The 15,231-nt window shown below is 39.2% G+C and overlaps 1 protein-coding gene across 3 annotated transcripts in view; it reads right to left on the bottom strand.

Moving 5' to 3' along the window:
* col12a1b (collagen, type XII, alpha 1b) overlaps positions 1–15,231 on the bottom strand; it is a 75,557-nt gene that overhangs the window by 33,369 nt on the left and 26,957 nt on the right. For 2 of the 3 annotated variants that reach the window (XM_047801629.1, XM_047801627.1), the window contains exons 18-44: positions 14,464–14,613; positions 14,121–14,240; positions 13,802–13,966; positions 13,384–13,530; positions 12,458–12,603; positions 11,136–11,265; positions 10,441–10,586; positions 9,834–9,963; positions 9,573–9,709; positions 8,664–8,793; positions 8,156–8,295; positions 7,691–7,823; positions 7,555–7,575; positions 6,950–7,089; positions 4,566–4,695; positions 4,298–4,437; positions 4,033–4,162; positions 3,734–3,873; positions 3,255–3,384; positions 3,028–3,167; positions 2,236–2,365; positions 1,990–2,129; positions 1,716–1,845; positions 823–962; positions 564–696; positions 312–451; positions 36–165 (exon numbers count right to left, since the gene is read on the bottom strand). In XM_047801629.1, the coding sequence (XP_047657585.1) occupies positions 36–165; positions 312–451; positions 564–696; positions 823–962; positions 1,716–1,845; positions 1,990–2,129; positions 2,236–2,365; positions 3,028–3,167; positions 3,255–3,384; positions 3,734–3,873; positions 4,033–4,162; positions 4,298–4,437; positions 4,566–4,695; positions 6,950–7,089; positions 7,555–7,575; positions 7,691–7,823; positions 8,156–8,295; positions 8,664–8,793; positions 9,573–9,709; positions 9,834–9,963; positions 10,441–10,586; positions 11,136–11,265; positions 12,458–12,603; positions 13,384–13,530; positions 13,802–13,966; positions 14,121–14,240; positions 14,464–14,613 (3,588 nt within the window). The remainder of the gene's footprint in view (positions 1–35; positions 166–311; positions 452–563; positions 697–822; positions 963–1,715; positions 1,846–1,989; positions 2,130–2,235; positions 2,366–3,027; positions 3,168–3,254; positions 3,385–3,733; positions 3,874–4,032; positions 4,163–4,297; positions 4,438–4,565; positions 4,696–6,949; positions 7,090–7,554; positions 7,576–7,690; positions 7,824–8,155; positions 8,296–8,663; positions 8,794–9,572; positions 9,710–9,833; positions 9,964–10,440; positions 10,587–11,135; positions 11,266–12,457; positions 12,604–13,383; positions 13,531–13,801; positions 13,967–14,120; positions 14,241–14,463; positions 14,614–15,231) is intronic. The other variant, XM_047801628.1, reaches the window with a different exon arrangement.

Below are 15,231 nucleotides of genomic sequence, written 5' to 3'. Positions count from 1 at the left end.
AATGTAGATTAAAGTAACGCTTGACTGATACCCACTTGTCTTTCCTTTTTCCGACGCTCTCTTCCCCTCCATATCTGAATACACTGGCACCACAGTGATTGTGTACTCTGTGTTTGGCTGTAGGTTCCTGAGAATTGTGTTAGTTGAAACTCCAGACACCTGAGACTAAGGGAAAAATGAGCAGAATTATTATTATCTACAATTAATGTTTGGCATTATCAATAATCTCTGCTCTGATTCTTAAGATGATGATCAGGCCCTGCATGAACCTGAGTCAGGGGTAAAACTACATGCACGCTCTTAGCACGTACCATGCCTTCAGAGCCTCCAGCAGTAGGCACGTAAAGTACGTTGTACTGACGGACGTCACCATCGGCTGGGTCCCAACGCACCCTTAAAGAGTTAACAGTGGGATCTGTCACCTGAATGTTCTTTACTGCACCCAGAGGCTCTGCACAAAACATAGGACAGCATGAGCTAATGTGATGCAAACTTGGAGCATTGAAGCAAGTCTGCCTAAGAAATCACAAATGTAATCACAGTATAACAGAAAATTGGCCTACTTGTCTTTCCATTCTCCGACTGACGTTTTCCCTCTATGTCTTTATCATATATGGGTAACAACGTGACCTTGTAGACAGTGTTGGGATCTAAGTTACGCAGGACAGTGGAGGTAGTGCTACCAGAAACCTGTTCCTGTGTACATGACAGGGGCAAAAAAGGAAAGAGAAAATCAATACATTGTATAGTGCATGCCTGGGCATTAATTAAAAGAAGTAACAGATACTGAATGTTTCAACAAACGCAGCATCTGATTTTTACCATTTTCTCCTCCGATCCTGGTTGTGTCACATAGAAAACCTTGTAGTGACGGGGATTTCCATCTGCATGGTCCCAGCGTACATTCAGTGTGCTTGCAGTTGGGTCGGTGACCTGCAAATTTCGAACTCCACCCAGTGGTTCTGGAGAAAGTAAGCAAAGTTTGGTGATCACAAAACATGACAATAACCATAACATCCTTTCATTTGTTTATACATCTTTAGTGAGGACCTTTTCCTGGTCAGGGTTACAATCCTGACAATGTCCTGAAAACACTTGGCGCAAGGTTGGAATACACCCCGGATGGGACACGAGTCCCCATGGGGTGGGTCACCATGCATACACATATTGACCTCTAAGGGGAGATCAATGTAACTAATCCACCTTCCCACATGAATTTGGGAGATCACAGAAGAAACCAGAGAAGAAACAAGATGAAACCCACACAAAGTTTTGCTGAACAAAGACCCTGGATGCACCCTGAGGCAGCTACCTACTATAGCACCATGCCACTCAGCAACATTTTGTTTTAGCCATAACATTTTGCAAATGCAAACTATTGCAGCATTTCAGCAATGAAAACCCAGACTCAATCCCAGAGAAAAAGAGTAGTAGGAACCTATTACTGGGACTGTTTGACATTATGAATCAAATGTATCTACATGGTACAAGTCTCTAAACGCAGCCTGAGAAGTACACGCTGGCCAAAAATACTCATGGATTTGATTTGTCATAAAAAATAACCTTGTAATTATTTTGTTCCACTTTTACAGGCCCATAAATGAGCTCTTAATGCAATCAGAAGCCTTGTAAACTAAAAAAAAATATTTTTTTTGCCATATGGTAACAGCAGTGGGTTTTAGTTAATATATCTTATTAGCAAATGTATGACTTACTTGTCTTTCCTTTCTCTGACAGGGGCTTCCCCTCCATCTCATGGTAAACAGGTACCACAGAAACAGTATACATTGTGTCAGGTTCCAGAGACTTCAGAACGGTGGAGGTGGTGCTCCCAGATACCTGTTCCTATTCATTCACATTTGACATATAGAAAGCAATGAGTGATCAGTGAGCACAGATGAGCATGGATTTTTGTTTTTCTTCAGGCAATAAGGAGTTTTAAACATAGATGACAAAATTTTGGTTGTAGACAATAACAGGATGTCTCACCACATCTTGTTCACCACCAGCTTCAGGGATATAGATGACAATGTACTCTCTGACGCTACCCTCAGCAGGATCCCAGCGCACATTGAGTGTATTTATGGTTGGATCAGTAACCTGAAGGTTCCTCACAGTACCCAGAGGTTCTGAGAACAACAATTGAATTGAAGTGATTCTTTTCTTTCCAACAAATGGCTGATGTAAAAAAAAGATGATGGACCTTCATTTTTGGATGTTACCATTGTTACTTACTTGTTCTGCCCTTCTCAGAGAGCTGTGGTCCATCTCCTTCGGCATAAACAGGCACCACAGTGACTGTGTATTCAGTATTGGGCTTAAGGCTTTTCATCACAAAAGTAGTGGTGCTCTCAGATACTTGTTCCTGTGAAGTGAAACAGGAGACATCCTACTGAGATGAACTGCCAAAGGTGGAAATGGAAAAACTCTTCTATTCAGCAAGTTCTGGTAATAAAGCAGTATCTCAATCGATCTTTTTCTTCCTAGTAATTTTAACTCAAACCTCATGGCATATGCCTGCCAGTTTCAAATAGGTAATGCAAATTCTTGCATGATCCAATTGCCAAGTCAAATGTAATAATACATTTAATTTGCATATAGTATTCTTTTCACACTTGGTTTGCTCCAAGCAATCCTGAACATTGGCATGCAAAATAGAAATGTCAAGGATCCATTTCCAAATATCATGCATAATGGATTTAACAATTAAATTAAATTAAATCATTTTTTAGTTTGTGTGCTTTTCACACTCGCTTTGCTCCGAGTGATCCCGAACAGTGGTATGTCTAAGGGGATTTCAAATCTCACGTTCAGGATTAAAAATCTCAGTGGCATTTTCAGCTGATGAGTATCTTTTTCAGTCATCAGGGCCTGTGCCAGGCGCTTACATTTCACATCTCAGAAAATCTTTGCCTGTCATCAGGTGATGTCAACACTGTAGTGATGTGGTAATTGTGATGGGGGAAAAGAAATAAAAGGGGAAAAAAATGCAATTGAGCAATGAGAGAAAAAGAGGCAGAACTGTACCACAAGTTCAGGGCCTCCATCTGTGGGCATGTAGATGACTTTGTAGCCTTGAACATTTCCATCAGCAGTGTCCCAGGTCGCTGTCAGCGTGGTGAAGGTTGCATCAGAGATACGGAGACCCCTAACGCCACTCAGAGGCACTGTAAAGTGATAGTGATGGTGACTTAGCAAGACGATGATCAACGACAAAATATGTCACGGTGGTGAAACGGTGACTTGATACTCACAGGTCTTTCCGGTATCAGACTGTCGACGACCCTCAGTAGCTGGATATACTGGCAAAACTGACACAGAGTACAGAGTGTCTGGCTGAAGGTTTCTTAGGACAATGTTTGTTGTGCCAGCAGGAACTTGGTCCTGTTCAAAATAGGAATGTATCTATGTCAGTGTGTCCGTATTTTACTGCAAAATTTTCTGTACATAGAAAGCATCAATAATAATAATAGTTGGGGCTCAAAAAGTCTGTCACAATATCTTTTGGAGCTACAGCATGCACATTTGAAAAGTACATCAGACCTTGTAAATTGATTGGATGGTTCAGCTACTGTAAAACAGTATATAGTTTTATATATATATATAGTTTTTTGGTTTTTCTTGTTTGCTTTTTTTGTGCCCAGAAGGAACCCAATAGGAAGTCTACAAATAAGGCAGAAATATCTATTCAAATAAAAAAAACACGATTAGAACCAGTTTCAACAAGTCCCACCGTATCCTCGGTGCCTCCAGCTGCAGGGACGTAGAAGATCTTGTACTGGCGTACTGCCCCATCAGCAGGGTCCCACTTGACATTGAGAGAGGTCATAGTGGGGTCAGTGACCCTCAAATTCTTTACTCCTCCAAGGGCCCCTGCAAAAACACATTTATTTTGTTTTACAATTTTGGTGTCACATTCTCCACTGAGGAGAGCTCTGAACTATCAATCAAAAAGACCACAACACAGATTAGGTTTAAACCTATTTTACTTGCTTTAGCTGATGATTTAATGGCAATAATTTGAAAACTCACTTGTCTTTCCATTTTCTGACATCCTTTGGCCTTCACCATCAGCATACACTGGGTACACAGTGACGGAGTACATTGTGTCTGGCTGCAGGGCTCTCAGGACCGTAGTGGTAGTCGTTCCTGATACCTGCTCCTGTTCATTTAAAGAATAGCAAATGTTAGTCAATTTGATGTTTAAAGCAAAACTATTTCATGATTTATGTTGCAAACACAGAAATGACATTCCAACCCAACATCAACAGCAAGCTGACAGCCCTACCAGTCCTACCATGGTTTCAGCTCCACCAGCTTCAGGAACATATATGACTTTGTACTCCTTTACTTTTCCTTCAGCTGGCTCCCAGCGCACATTCAGTGTGGTCATGGTCGGGTTCATGACCTGGAGGTTTCGCACCCCACCTAATGGTTCTGGAAAAGATCAAATATTTCAATATTTCACTCTGATTTTCAATCCTTTAAATAAAAGGATATTGTATTGTGAAAGGATATCATTCATACAACTTAGGTAAGTTCTTGAAGAAAAAAGAAGCACATACTTGTCTTTCCTTGGCCAGAAATGTCTTTGGGCTCTCCGGTGCGGTACACTGCGGATACAGTGATGGAATATGCCGTGTCAGGAGTCAGCTTCTGAAGAATAACACTGTTCTTCTTTCCTCCAACCTGGGTCTGTTTGGAATACATGTCAGCAGTCAGTAACTGTTTGCTTTGGACAAATTACTGGAACTTTTTTTTTATTTCTGTTTAGAAACCAAGTAATCAAGAAAACCACTGGCTGACATGGTGATGAGGTGCTAAACATCATTACAGCATCACTTTGTTATACCCCACAAAATAAACCACTTCATGAAGTTTGTGAACTTATAGTAGTTTTAGAAGCAACACTGCTAAAAGCTTAAGGTTTAAGGTGCTGTCCAAAAGTGCTCAAAGCCAACATTAACATTTATCATGCTAATCAAATGGGTTGGAATCAAAAGAACCGAGCATGCTTTTTTTTTTTATTCTGAGTATTCCTGGACTCAGGTGTTTTGGAAATTTTTACTTCATGTGCTCAGATGAACTTAAACCGAAATGACAATTAAAGAAACATATAAATTAGTATTTGACCATATGTGCTATAACCACATTAGGTCTTTGGCCCACTGACAGAAACATATTCTCATGATTTCCCTTTGCAGTGCTTTGCCAATATTTTTTGCTGTGGTTCTTGTCCATTTTGAGGCATTTCATTGGATGTAATAATTGTATGTGAATAAGCAGACTGACTTGGCCCGTCTAAAACGTTCCACTGCTCTTCCCTGATGATCCCTCAGATGCCTCAGCTATGTGTTTTGAGTCACTTGTTGCGTAGCAATACACAGTCCATTGAGTCGTGAGGCAATGAATAGCCTCATTTAGTAATATACATGTAGCACTGATACTATATCAAAACCTTTGTACTTAATGTAGTATGCATGTTATTTTTTATTGTTTTTGTTTTTTTATTATTATTATATACAGTTCTATAAAACCTCTGCAGGATTATATATAGATATTTTATGATCTAGTCTATGAATCATATATTAGTTATTAAAATATGATGTGTTTATTCATATTTTTTTTAGCTTAAATACTTTATTTATGTTAGTATGATATGTCAATAAATTAAGATATTGATGACTTAATCAGAAGCTTTACATTTAGATTTACTTCTAAACAAGTGTGCAACATTATCTATGTAAGGCATATGCAAACGTCTGTTGCGGTAAAGAACATGTCCTTTGTGTGAAGATCTAAGCCCAGAGACAGTGACATAGTCTAAATATTAAAGTAATAATGTGAGAAAAGTCAAATAGCCCAACAATTGTTTTCTCATTGTAAAGTTTACATCATTAAATAATGAGTCAGAAACATATTTAACCCTGGGGTCAGTTTTCCATGCTAGCCCATAAAGACTCCCACATTAACCAGGTCTTTTTGCAGCTATTTTAGTGTCCAGTGATACCGAAGTAGGATCCCCTGATGATGTGTAGAAACTTGAACCTCTAGCTCAGGTGTTGTGGAATTGCACAGAACAAAAATGTGGACCAGAAAAGATTGTCAGCATAGCATCGTGTGAAAGGAAAGCACACGGCATCCTGTATCTAATATCATCAAGAGAAAAATTATTCCAGGATATCCCCAGATTTGGAGAACTAGGAGGTAGCAAACTTTTACCAGCAGACAAACTGAAATGTTTGGATAAGCTTTGAATTCATTTTTATACTCTTTTTAAAAATATCTGCATAGGAATATTATTCAACTTTTCCTAACATAGCCATCCACGGTGATGGTATTGTTCTCTATTATGTACCCACGTTTGTTGTTTAAAATTGGATCCAGTGTTGTTTTGAGTTCTGTGTTTTTATAATTGTAAAACTGCGTGGAAAAAATGGGTTAGGACATGACGGAACAAATGGCGAGAGTGGGTTCTATTATTATGCATATCCAGTTTTTTAACAATTTCTATTCATGCTCTTCATGTGTAAAATTGTATGTTCTTTGGCCAACTTGGAGATCTACACAATGTGGTAAACAAAAAAACAAATAACAGCCAAAAGCTTTGTTGACAGGGTTTTGTACAGTTAACGATCCTTTAGATAATTGACTTAATCACACAAGCAGTGCTCTTTAGAATGAATTGCTTATGGCTCGAGACATTTAACAGAGTTTGTGCTGTGTTCCAGGGGCTGTTGAGGGTTATAGAAAAGGGTTTCCAACTTTCCAGGGGGGTTCCTACTGTAATTGATAACATAAGGCTTAACAAGTCCGTAAAACATATTTTGTGTTAGTAAATGTGGAAAAGTTCTGTTGGACATATCGAGACAGTTAAATGCAGCCCATTACGTTGTGATTATAAAGATCCGTTCTGCAATGAGGGGTGACGCGGTGCAGGAAGACTTACAAATAAAGATTTTCCACCATCCACTGGCTGATAGTCGATCTTGTAGTTCTGGACGGGGCCAGGAGCATGGTCCCACTTCACAGTCAGAGTGGTGGTAGTGGCATTAAATACTTGCAAGTTCTGAGGAGGTCCATTGGGAGCTGGCGGAAGGTGAAGCACAAGTTAACCAAGTCACGTTGTACTATTCTTATTACATTCAGCCCTGGAAGCTAGATGGAGAAGCGAATGGTGATGGTGATAAAGCCACGTTTCACAATGTGGTCATAGTAGAGCCGGGCAGGTTATGTAGGCACATGCACATATAATGACACCAAGACTGAGAGCTAATGACACTGGCAATGAATGACATTAATGGCAGGATGATGGGTGACATAATGATTTTGACAAGACTGGTGGATGAGTGGTGTTTCTGGTGCAAAGTTTGCTGCAATTCACACTTTTTATTAGCAATTGCACCGTGTTCAGTAATGCACATGCATTTTTTTTATTTTATTTTTTTTTTTGAAAAATTGTGCTTTCATGAGCATTTTCATGACCAGCACCAGCAGGGGTTATCATTACAATTATTGTAATGTCATTATTTCTTCTTGTTTGAAACAACATACCAGACATACTGATCTTTGTCACTAGAAAAAGATGTTAAGAGAACAATAAGTTATTTAAGTTTGGTCACTGAGGAAGACATTTTTGTTTATGTATTCAACTTGCACATGTGGATCCGTTTGGATGTGTGGTTCTTACATGTACGTTGGCTACCAATCAGGTCTTCACTCTCAGACTCATCAGGGTAGATGGCTGTGACAGTAACGTCATACAGAGTTTCTGGGTCCAGGTCTGTGAGAACATGAGACGTCTCCTCGCTGCCAAGGATCATCTTATAAGAGACAAACATTTTAGTTTTAGAAAAACACTATATAGGCAACTATCATCACAAGCTAATGATTTGATCTGTATTAGACTTCTGCGATTCTGAGGCTAATCGCTGCTCTGTCTTTACTGACTGGGTGGTCATAATGACCAACTTGTCCTCTTTATCTACTGTATTGAGTAAAATGTTCTAAACATTGATTCCTACATTGTTTTCCTTCTCCTTAGCTGGATCTTAGAGAGATTCTCTGCTTCTGTTCCTTTTGGTTTGGACATTGGTGATTAAGGAATTACATAAAGCACTATAGCAATACTTTGGTTGAATTTATATCAACTTACATTTTGGATGTCCGTCCCCCCTTTCTTAACCCATCCAATGCGGTAGAGAGCAACATCTGGGGCTCCGTGTTCCCATGTGGCTCTAAATGAGGTCTGAGTCACCTCAGAGAACCTCAGGTTCTTTGGAGCTGGCACGACATCTGCATGTGCGGACAAAAAAGTTTGACCCAGTTACCAGACTAAGTCATCATTTAAGCTCTACATAATGTTTTCTAATGTTGGCCCCTTTTATTAGTCTCACATGAGCTGTTATGTTTGTGTCTACAATAAATGGCTTTGTGTGACAGTGAAAATAACTGCTAAGTGCAGCAGTTGGAATTCATAAATAAACATTGTCCTATAAAAAATAAACAATGTCCCATGACTCACTGATTTAGGAGCTATTTAGCCATAATGCATAACTGTTAAGTGTTAAAATGCATGGGAAATGACAGAAATAGCTAAGCTATAAAAATACAAACACAAATAATTCACTGTCGCCAAAGAATGAACCAGAATATAATCTCACCTGTGATATCAGTGCCGGTCATTGTGCTTCCTGTTCCCACATCATATACAGGAGTGACAGTGACATCATACTCAGTTTGAGAACGTAGGTTATTAAGAACCAGAGTAATGACATCACCACCGACCTCAATCTATCAATTAAACATCAAGGTGAGAAAACAGAAATGTCAATAAGCCCACAGAAAATGTCCAAAAGGCATAAAATGTGTCCCTTAATTACCCTTACACAGTTTGGCTATGTGTGGGAAATTTGCATACATTGAAAAACGTATTCTGACCATTCTGTTGGCCGTGTGACTTTTTACTATGTAGTTTCTGGCAAATAAACTTTAACACACTTATCAAATGTTCAACCCCCCGATTAATGAATTTTTCTTTTAGTAGGACTCGGACAGCCCGGCACTATACAAACACCTATAATAACAATATAAAAACAAGCCTCACAACAAAGCAGGTTCTTTTCCAGCTTCAATTCGACCACACAACTTCATACTGTAAGTACTGATCCATTGGGCTTTAAAGAAGGTTGAATTCTGGCCCCACATTGTGTCCAATTGTAACACTGCACTGACTGACCACAGCTGTAGTGCTCAAGGGTTTAAACATGAATGGGAGGTTTGTGAGTTCCTATTGGTGTTGATTCCAGATTAGTTTATATAGTTGTTTTTAAATCCTAGAGGCTTAAAATATATGACAGAAGCAATTCTATCTCCTATATTCACTAATCCCCATCCACAAATCATGGATCGTTGCTCAATGCTGATGCACAGCCAACACTTTACATGCTCTACATAGTGAGTTCTATTTCAAAAAATGCAATGTTTGATTTGCCATTTGTAAAATAAGTTATACCTCATGGTTGTGTAATATTTTTCCTGTCACATTTTAGACAGGATAGAATATATAGTACCTCAGTTATCTCTCCACCTTCAGGCTTGTAGGTGATGATGTATTTTATGACATTTCCTGGAGCTGCATCCCAATTCAGACGCATGGAACTGTGGGTCACTTCGCTGATTTTCAGTTTTCCAGATGGAGGGAGAGGTACTGAGAGAGTCAAACAACATGATGAAAAAAAATGAGGAGCAGGAGATAGTTACAAATGGATCAGCAGGAAAAACAAAGGAAAAATAAACAGGAATAGTTTGGATATGAATTTAAGTTAACGTACAAGTGACTCCCTGGTCAATGAGGGGTGCACTGGCAGCGTTCCCGTGTAGAGCAAACAGGGATAAAGCATAGGCCGTATTAGGAAGCAGCTCCAGCAGCTGGACATCATTCTCATTTTCCCTAACTTGCATCTGCAAGTGGGAGAGAAACAGAGACCGGATGTTAGAGAGAAGGCAGAACAGCCAGACTTGGGCAGGACTTGTCACTTTGTTTTAAATGCCTCATTCAAAACGAAAGCTGTTTTTTCCTTAAAGTCTCTTCCTACTTTTGGAGGGCAATATCTGGCAGCCCTATAGCCACCCTGTAGAAAACAGTAAGTCAAAAATTCACAGCATCTGCTCAATTCCTTTTTGGTTCATATCAATGCAATGACTTCAGGGGAGAAACAGCTGTCACATACCCAACATGATCTAATCTTTGCCATTACCTTGTTGGGTCCCAGAAGCCTGTTTTTTGTATGTCCTTGCTTAACAGCACAGTAAAAAGCATAGCTTTCTTGCATTTTGCCATCTGGAAGTGAGGAATCACTGGCAAGGTTCTTGCCAACATGCTTCATAAAGTGGCTATGGAAAGGCTGAGTAAGCATTTGCACATGGTTTAGCTCTCACCTCTTTCTCCACAGTGGGCACAGTGGCGTTAACAGTGATGTACTTGAGCAGGTAGCCACTAGCACCTCCTACCAGCTCCCATCTCACTCGCATGCTGGTCATAGCTTCGTCATAGACTATCATGCTCTTCACAGCTTCCAGGGGCACTACAGGAGTAAAGTGAAGTCTAGGTATTACAGCTACAGAGGATAGTCTATTGTATCATAGCTGAATATTTAAGGTGTTGTTTGCTTGAGGTTTGAAGTAGCAAATATATCTGCAAAAAAGAGTCCATTTTTATAGACACCAACGTAAGAAACTTGGCGCTGGTTGATATGTCTGTGATACTTCTAGTGCCACAAGTGTAAAAAAAAAAAAAAAAAAAAAAGTTAAACTTTTTGTTTGTTCAGAGAGTTTTTTGTTTGTTCACTTTCATTTCATTTGGATTATTCTTTAAGCAAAAAAGACAACCATGATTAAAACAAACTTCTAGCTCAATAAGAAAGAACAATGTAGTGACAAACATATGATCAGTAACTGTCCACATTTTAGGTAATTCCCAACCAAAAAAAGCTGCAGGATGGTATTTATAGTTCTCTAGAGTAGAGGAAGTGATCTCAGAATTTATTTGAAGTAAAATAAAGTAGAACAAGCTGGAGAAATTCAAGGACCAGTAAAACAACGAGTACAGTACAGTAAATATTTGTACAACTTACAGGTGGTTTCTGTGCCTTTGAGGGGTTCACTGTTTTCCTCGCCAATAATGGAGTAGACCCTCACTGCGTACTCTGTGTCCGGGGTCAGGTTGGTCAGCACCAAAGTGTTCTCCTCACCATCCACATACACCTGTAAAAAAATCAAAACAAATAAGGCTGTCAGATAATTATTTAACATCCATAGATCATAGCAGAGAATAACATGGTAACAATAACAACGTCGATGTAGTACAGATTCTAAAATATTTCAATACACCATCTTACAACAATACAGAACACCTTATATTTAATATCCTTATAGACTAAAACTCTAATATGTTCAAATAAAGCAGTAGTTTACAATAAAATCACATCTCACTGGACATCTATGATGATTTCATAGATAAAAATATATAGGAAAAGAGTGATGTCTACATATAAGAATCCTGGGAATGTAACGTATAACCAGACCTCCCATAAGACAGATTTACATGTGGTATAAATTTGATCTTATTATATAATAGCAGTTGTTTCCACTGTAAGAGATTCAATAAAAAGTCAAACCAATGTGCAGTCACTTCTGGAGGACTGTAACTCATGCCCGGCCGCAAAACCTCAACTTTATGATGCCTTTAATAGGACGACGGAAAACGCTGGGCACGTGTACGGAAAAAATTCTGTGGAGAAATCCGCCACTGAAAATGTATCTAAACTGGCTGTTTCACAAGCATAAAGCAAACTATCAGTATGGACTACTGATGATAAATCAGTGGAATGGGTTGTGTTCGTTACTGGAAAAAGAGTGTAAAAATAAATTCAGCCAAACAAGATATTTGTACGATTTTCCCCTTGTCAATCAACCAAGACATTTTTTTGTGTCTGAAGCCTGTTAGATTAGTTTCACAGCAGAGCTTCCATGTTAATGCTGATGGTGAGTAAGAATGTTTTTTTAGGATGATTTACTTTGTTTCTGACACACACTTGTGTGGACAACAGTGTTCTGACAGAGTTAAAACAATTGCGATCTTAAAAAAAGAATCATTTCCTTTCTCAGTTCCTAACTTGGCAACACTGCAAGCTGATTTAAAGCGATTCATCTGACAATATCGCAACAGTTGGATTTGTTGGCTTTCGACTCATCCTAATTTGTTTCAGAAACTTGGGATATATTTCGACTTTCTGAATTAGACTACAGTGCTGAACTTGCTATCAAGATTTTAGCTGCTCTATATAACTAAAGAAGCTTCAGACATGTTGACTGGTTGATCGATCTTTTTTGAAACAGACAACATTTTTCTGAATGAGTAGTTTCATGTAAGTCAGTAGCCATCAGGGAGTCTCACCACTTCAATGTTGCCTCCAGCCACAGGGACATATTCGATCCTGAATCTCTCGACAGGTTCATCAGGGGGCATCCAAGTGGCACGGAAGGAGTAATGAGTCACCTCTGAGGTCTCTAGGTCCGTGGGAGTTCCTGGACCTCCTCCTCCTTCATGAGCAATGGAAAAATTGCAATGTGGATTGAAACAGCTCTCACACTACGATTTACACAAGCTACAAATCTATCTGAGGCATATTGGTTTCTCTTGAAAAAGGTGAATTGGATCAAATATCAATATATTTAAGGGCTGGACTGTTTGAGGATATAGTGTACACCTTCGGCATGCGGTAAATCACCGTTATGCTTTTGGGAGGAACTGAGCTCAATATCTGGACTCCATTGTAGAGTTATGGCATTGTTATGCTTTTAGAGAAATGTATTTTTAAAACAAAGTCTTGAGAAGTAACAGCTACGACGGTTGGTGGTTCACCTCAGCCAACTTGCGCAGCTATGATTTACAATCTTCCCCTTCAAGTTTATTCAGTCTGGAATATCACAGCTCCCAGCTCTTGCTTGACAACTACAATGTAGTCAGATATTGAAATTCCAATACAATCTGACTGTCAAAGCCAAAGTGATTCTGTCCCCAATGACCCATCGTAATCTGTACACCATATGTCCCATTTTATTCCTTTATTCACATTATTACTTTTTATGCCTTCATTAGGATGTGGTCATGATTGTTAACTTGTTTCACAACCTAATTGTATTCAAACGCTCATTAGAATGTGTGTAAAATGTTTGGGTTTGTTAGGAAACAATTAGCTTTAATCTTTTACTACTTTTCATTAGAACTGACTTTTTTTCTGTGCCTCGCCTTATCTACTGTCTAAAAGATCATATCCTCAGTTTCAAACTATATGTCAGGTTTTATTTTATGGAATTTACCTGGTCCTTTAACACTGTTACAGAGATTCTCGGTGAGGTCATCAACAATGTCCATCATGAAAGAGAAATCATTAACGTTGTACATGTGGATCTCATCGGGTTCAGAGGCAATAGATCTCAACTCGTTCTCGTCAGCATTCTTCACACCTACACATCGAGAGTCAAAAAGTCTCTTTTATTCTCAGTCATTACAGAACCCCTGAATGTCTACTAAGCATTAAAACTAGTTTAATAAACTCTTATTGAATACAACTAGCTGAATAACTTAGCACACAGTCTCTGTGAAACGCAGCATTACTAAGTATAAGAAGAGACTATGGTAACAAATACCACACAAGTACCCTTAAACAGAACAGAATTACTTCAAGTTTCTACTTTTAGCATTTTAACTCACAACATAATAAACTTGGTCACCCACCAATGGCGTAAAGCTCAATGTCTTTGCTCTTCAGGTTCTGGGAGCTAGCAATAATGTCATCCTGTGACTTGCCATCAGTAATGAGGACACCGATTTTACGAGAGTCAGGCCTGAGACCCACTTCCGGTTTAAAGCTGTTCTGCAGGATATAGTTCAAAGCCAGACCTGTTCAGTAGAAGAAAAGTGGGAAGAAAAGTGGATTATAGACATGCACTTATTAAATTATCATTTTAAATGAACACATAAAATACTGAAAATATGTATCAATGTGCTTTATACAGTAAACACTGGAAAAATGTTGTAAATCCAGACATGGTACCCGTCATGGTGTTTCCGCCTTTATACGGCAGGTTAGCCACAGCATTTAAGAGGCTATCACGGGTTGGATGAGTTTTAAGGTCCCACTCTGTCCTGGGGTCTCCACTGTACTGAGCCAAAGCTGGAAAATATGTAAATTAAATGTCAGACCTGATGATTTAGGAGATTCTCTTTTATTGTTTATTTTATATTGTTCTCACACTTTTAAGCAAAGAACTGCAAAATTCAGGTAATAACTCATTTCTGGGCCCCAAATCAAAGCCCACATCTGGCATCCAGAAGTGTTAAGTCATAGACATAAATCTGTGCCTCTAAAAAAATGCACCGTAGCAGCAGAGTCTTACCAATCTGGACCTTGTCTGGTCCAATGTCAAAGACGCCCACCATGCGAGAGATGAAATTCCGAATGGTCTTGAAGTTCAAACGGCCAATGCTCCAGGAGCCATCCACCAGCAGAACGATATCTGCTTTGGCTGTGGTTTTACACTGAGTATCTGTGGAACAAGGGCATGGAGGACACCCGTCATACACAAAATTAAAACAGCTTTAGCGACAGGGAATCCCTGAGACTAACAGGACGATTAAAGAAAATGAAATCAAGCAGGAAATGCAATAAGGACAGGAACAAACTCTGTTAGTTAAGAACACACATTTGGTAAAAAAAAAAAAAAAATCTTTATTTATTTATTTATTTATTTAACAACGGACAGTTCCAAACAATGTACAAGATTTATGACCCCCTTCCTTTCCCTCCTCCCTGCTTTCCCCCACATCTTTGTTCTTTCTGCAGTATCCAGTCTCCTCTGGTATCCGGCCCTGGAGGCCAGACATGATGGCCTCTGTCTCCGCAAGAAGAAGAAGGTCTGTAGATGATTGATATACGAGCAAAACCCACCCTGAGTTATGGCACATTCCTCCTTTACGTTCCATACGTTTTTTTTTTTTGTTGGGTTTTTTTTACACAGCTCCAGACACCTGCAAAGAGACTAGTGCACTGCACACACTGCCTCTGCCTCTGCAATTGAAAACATGTTATAGCAGCACATTGATTTATTCATGACTGATTCAGGGGAAAGCCAAAAGCCTGTCTGCAATTTGGAGACTGAGCTACA

Source organism: Tachysurus fulvidraco, chromosome 16 (genome assembly GCF_022655615.1).
Source record: "Tachysurus fulvidraco isolate hzauxx_2018 chromosome 16, HZAU_PFXX_2.0, whole genome shotgun sequence".
Lineage (NCBI taxonomy): Eukaryota > Metazoa > Chordata > Actinopteri > Siluriformes > Bagridae > Tachysurus > Tachysurus fulvidraco.
The sequence above is the reverse complement of the archived record's forward strand: the minus strand, read 5'-3'. Positions and strand labels throughout refer to the sequence as shown.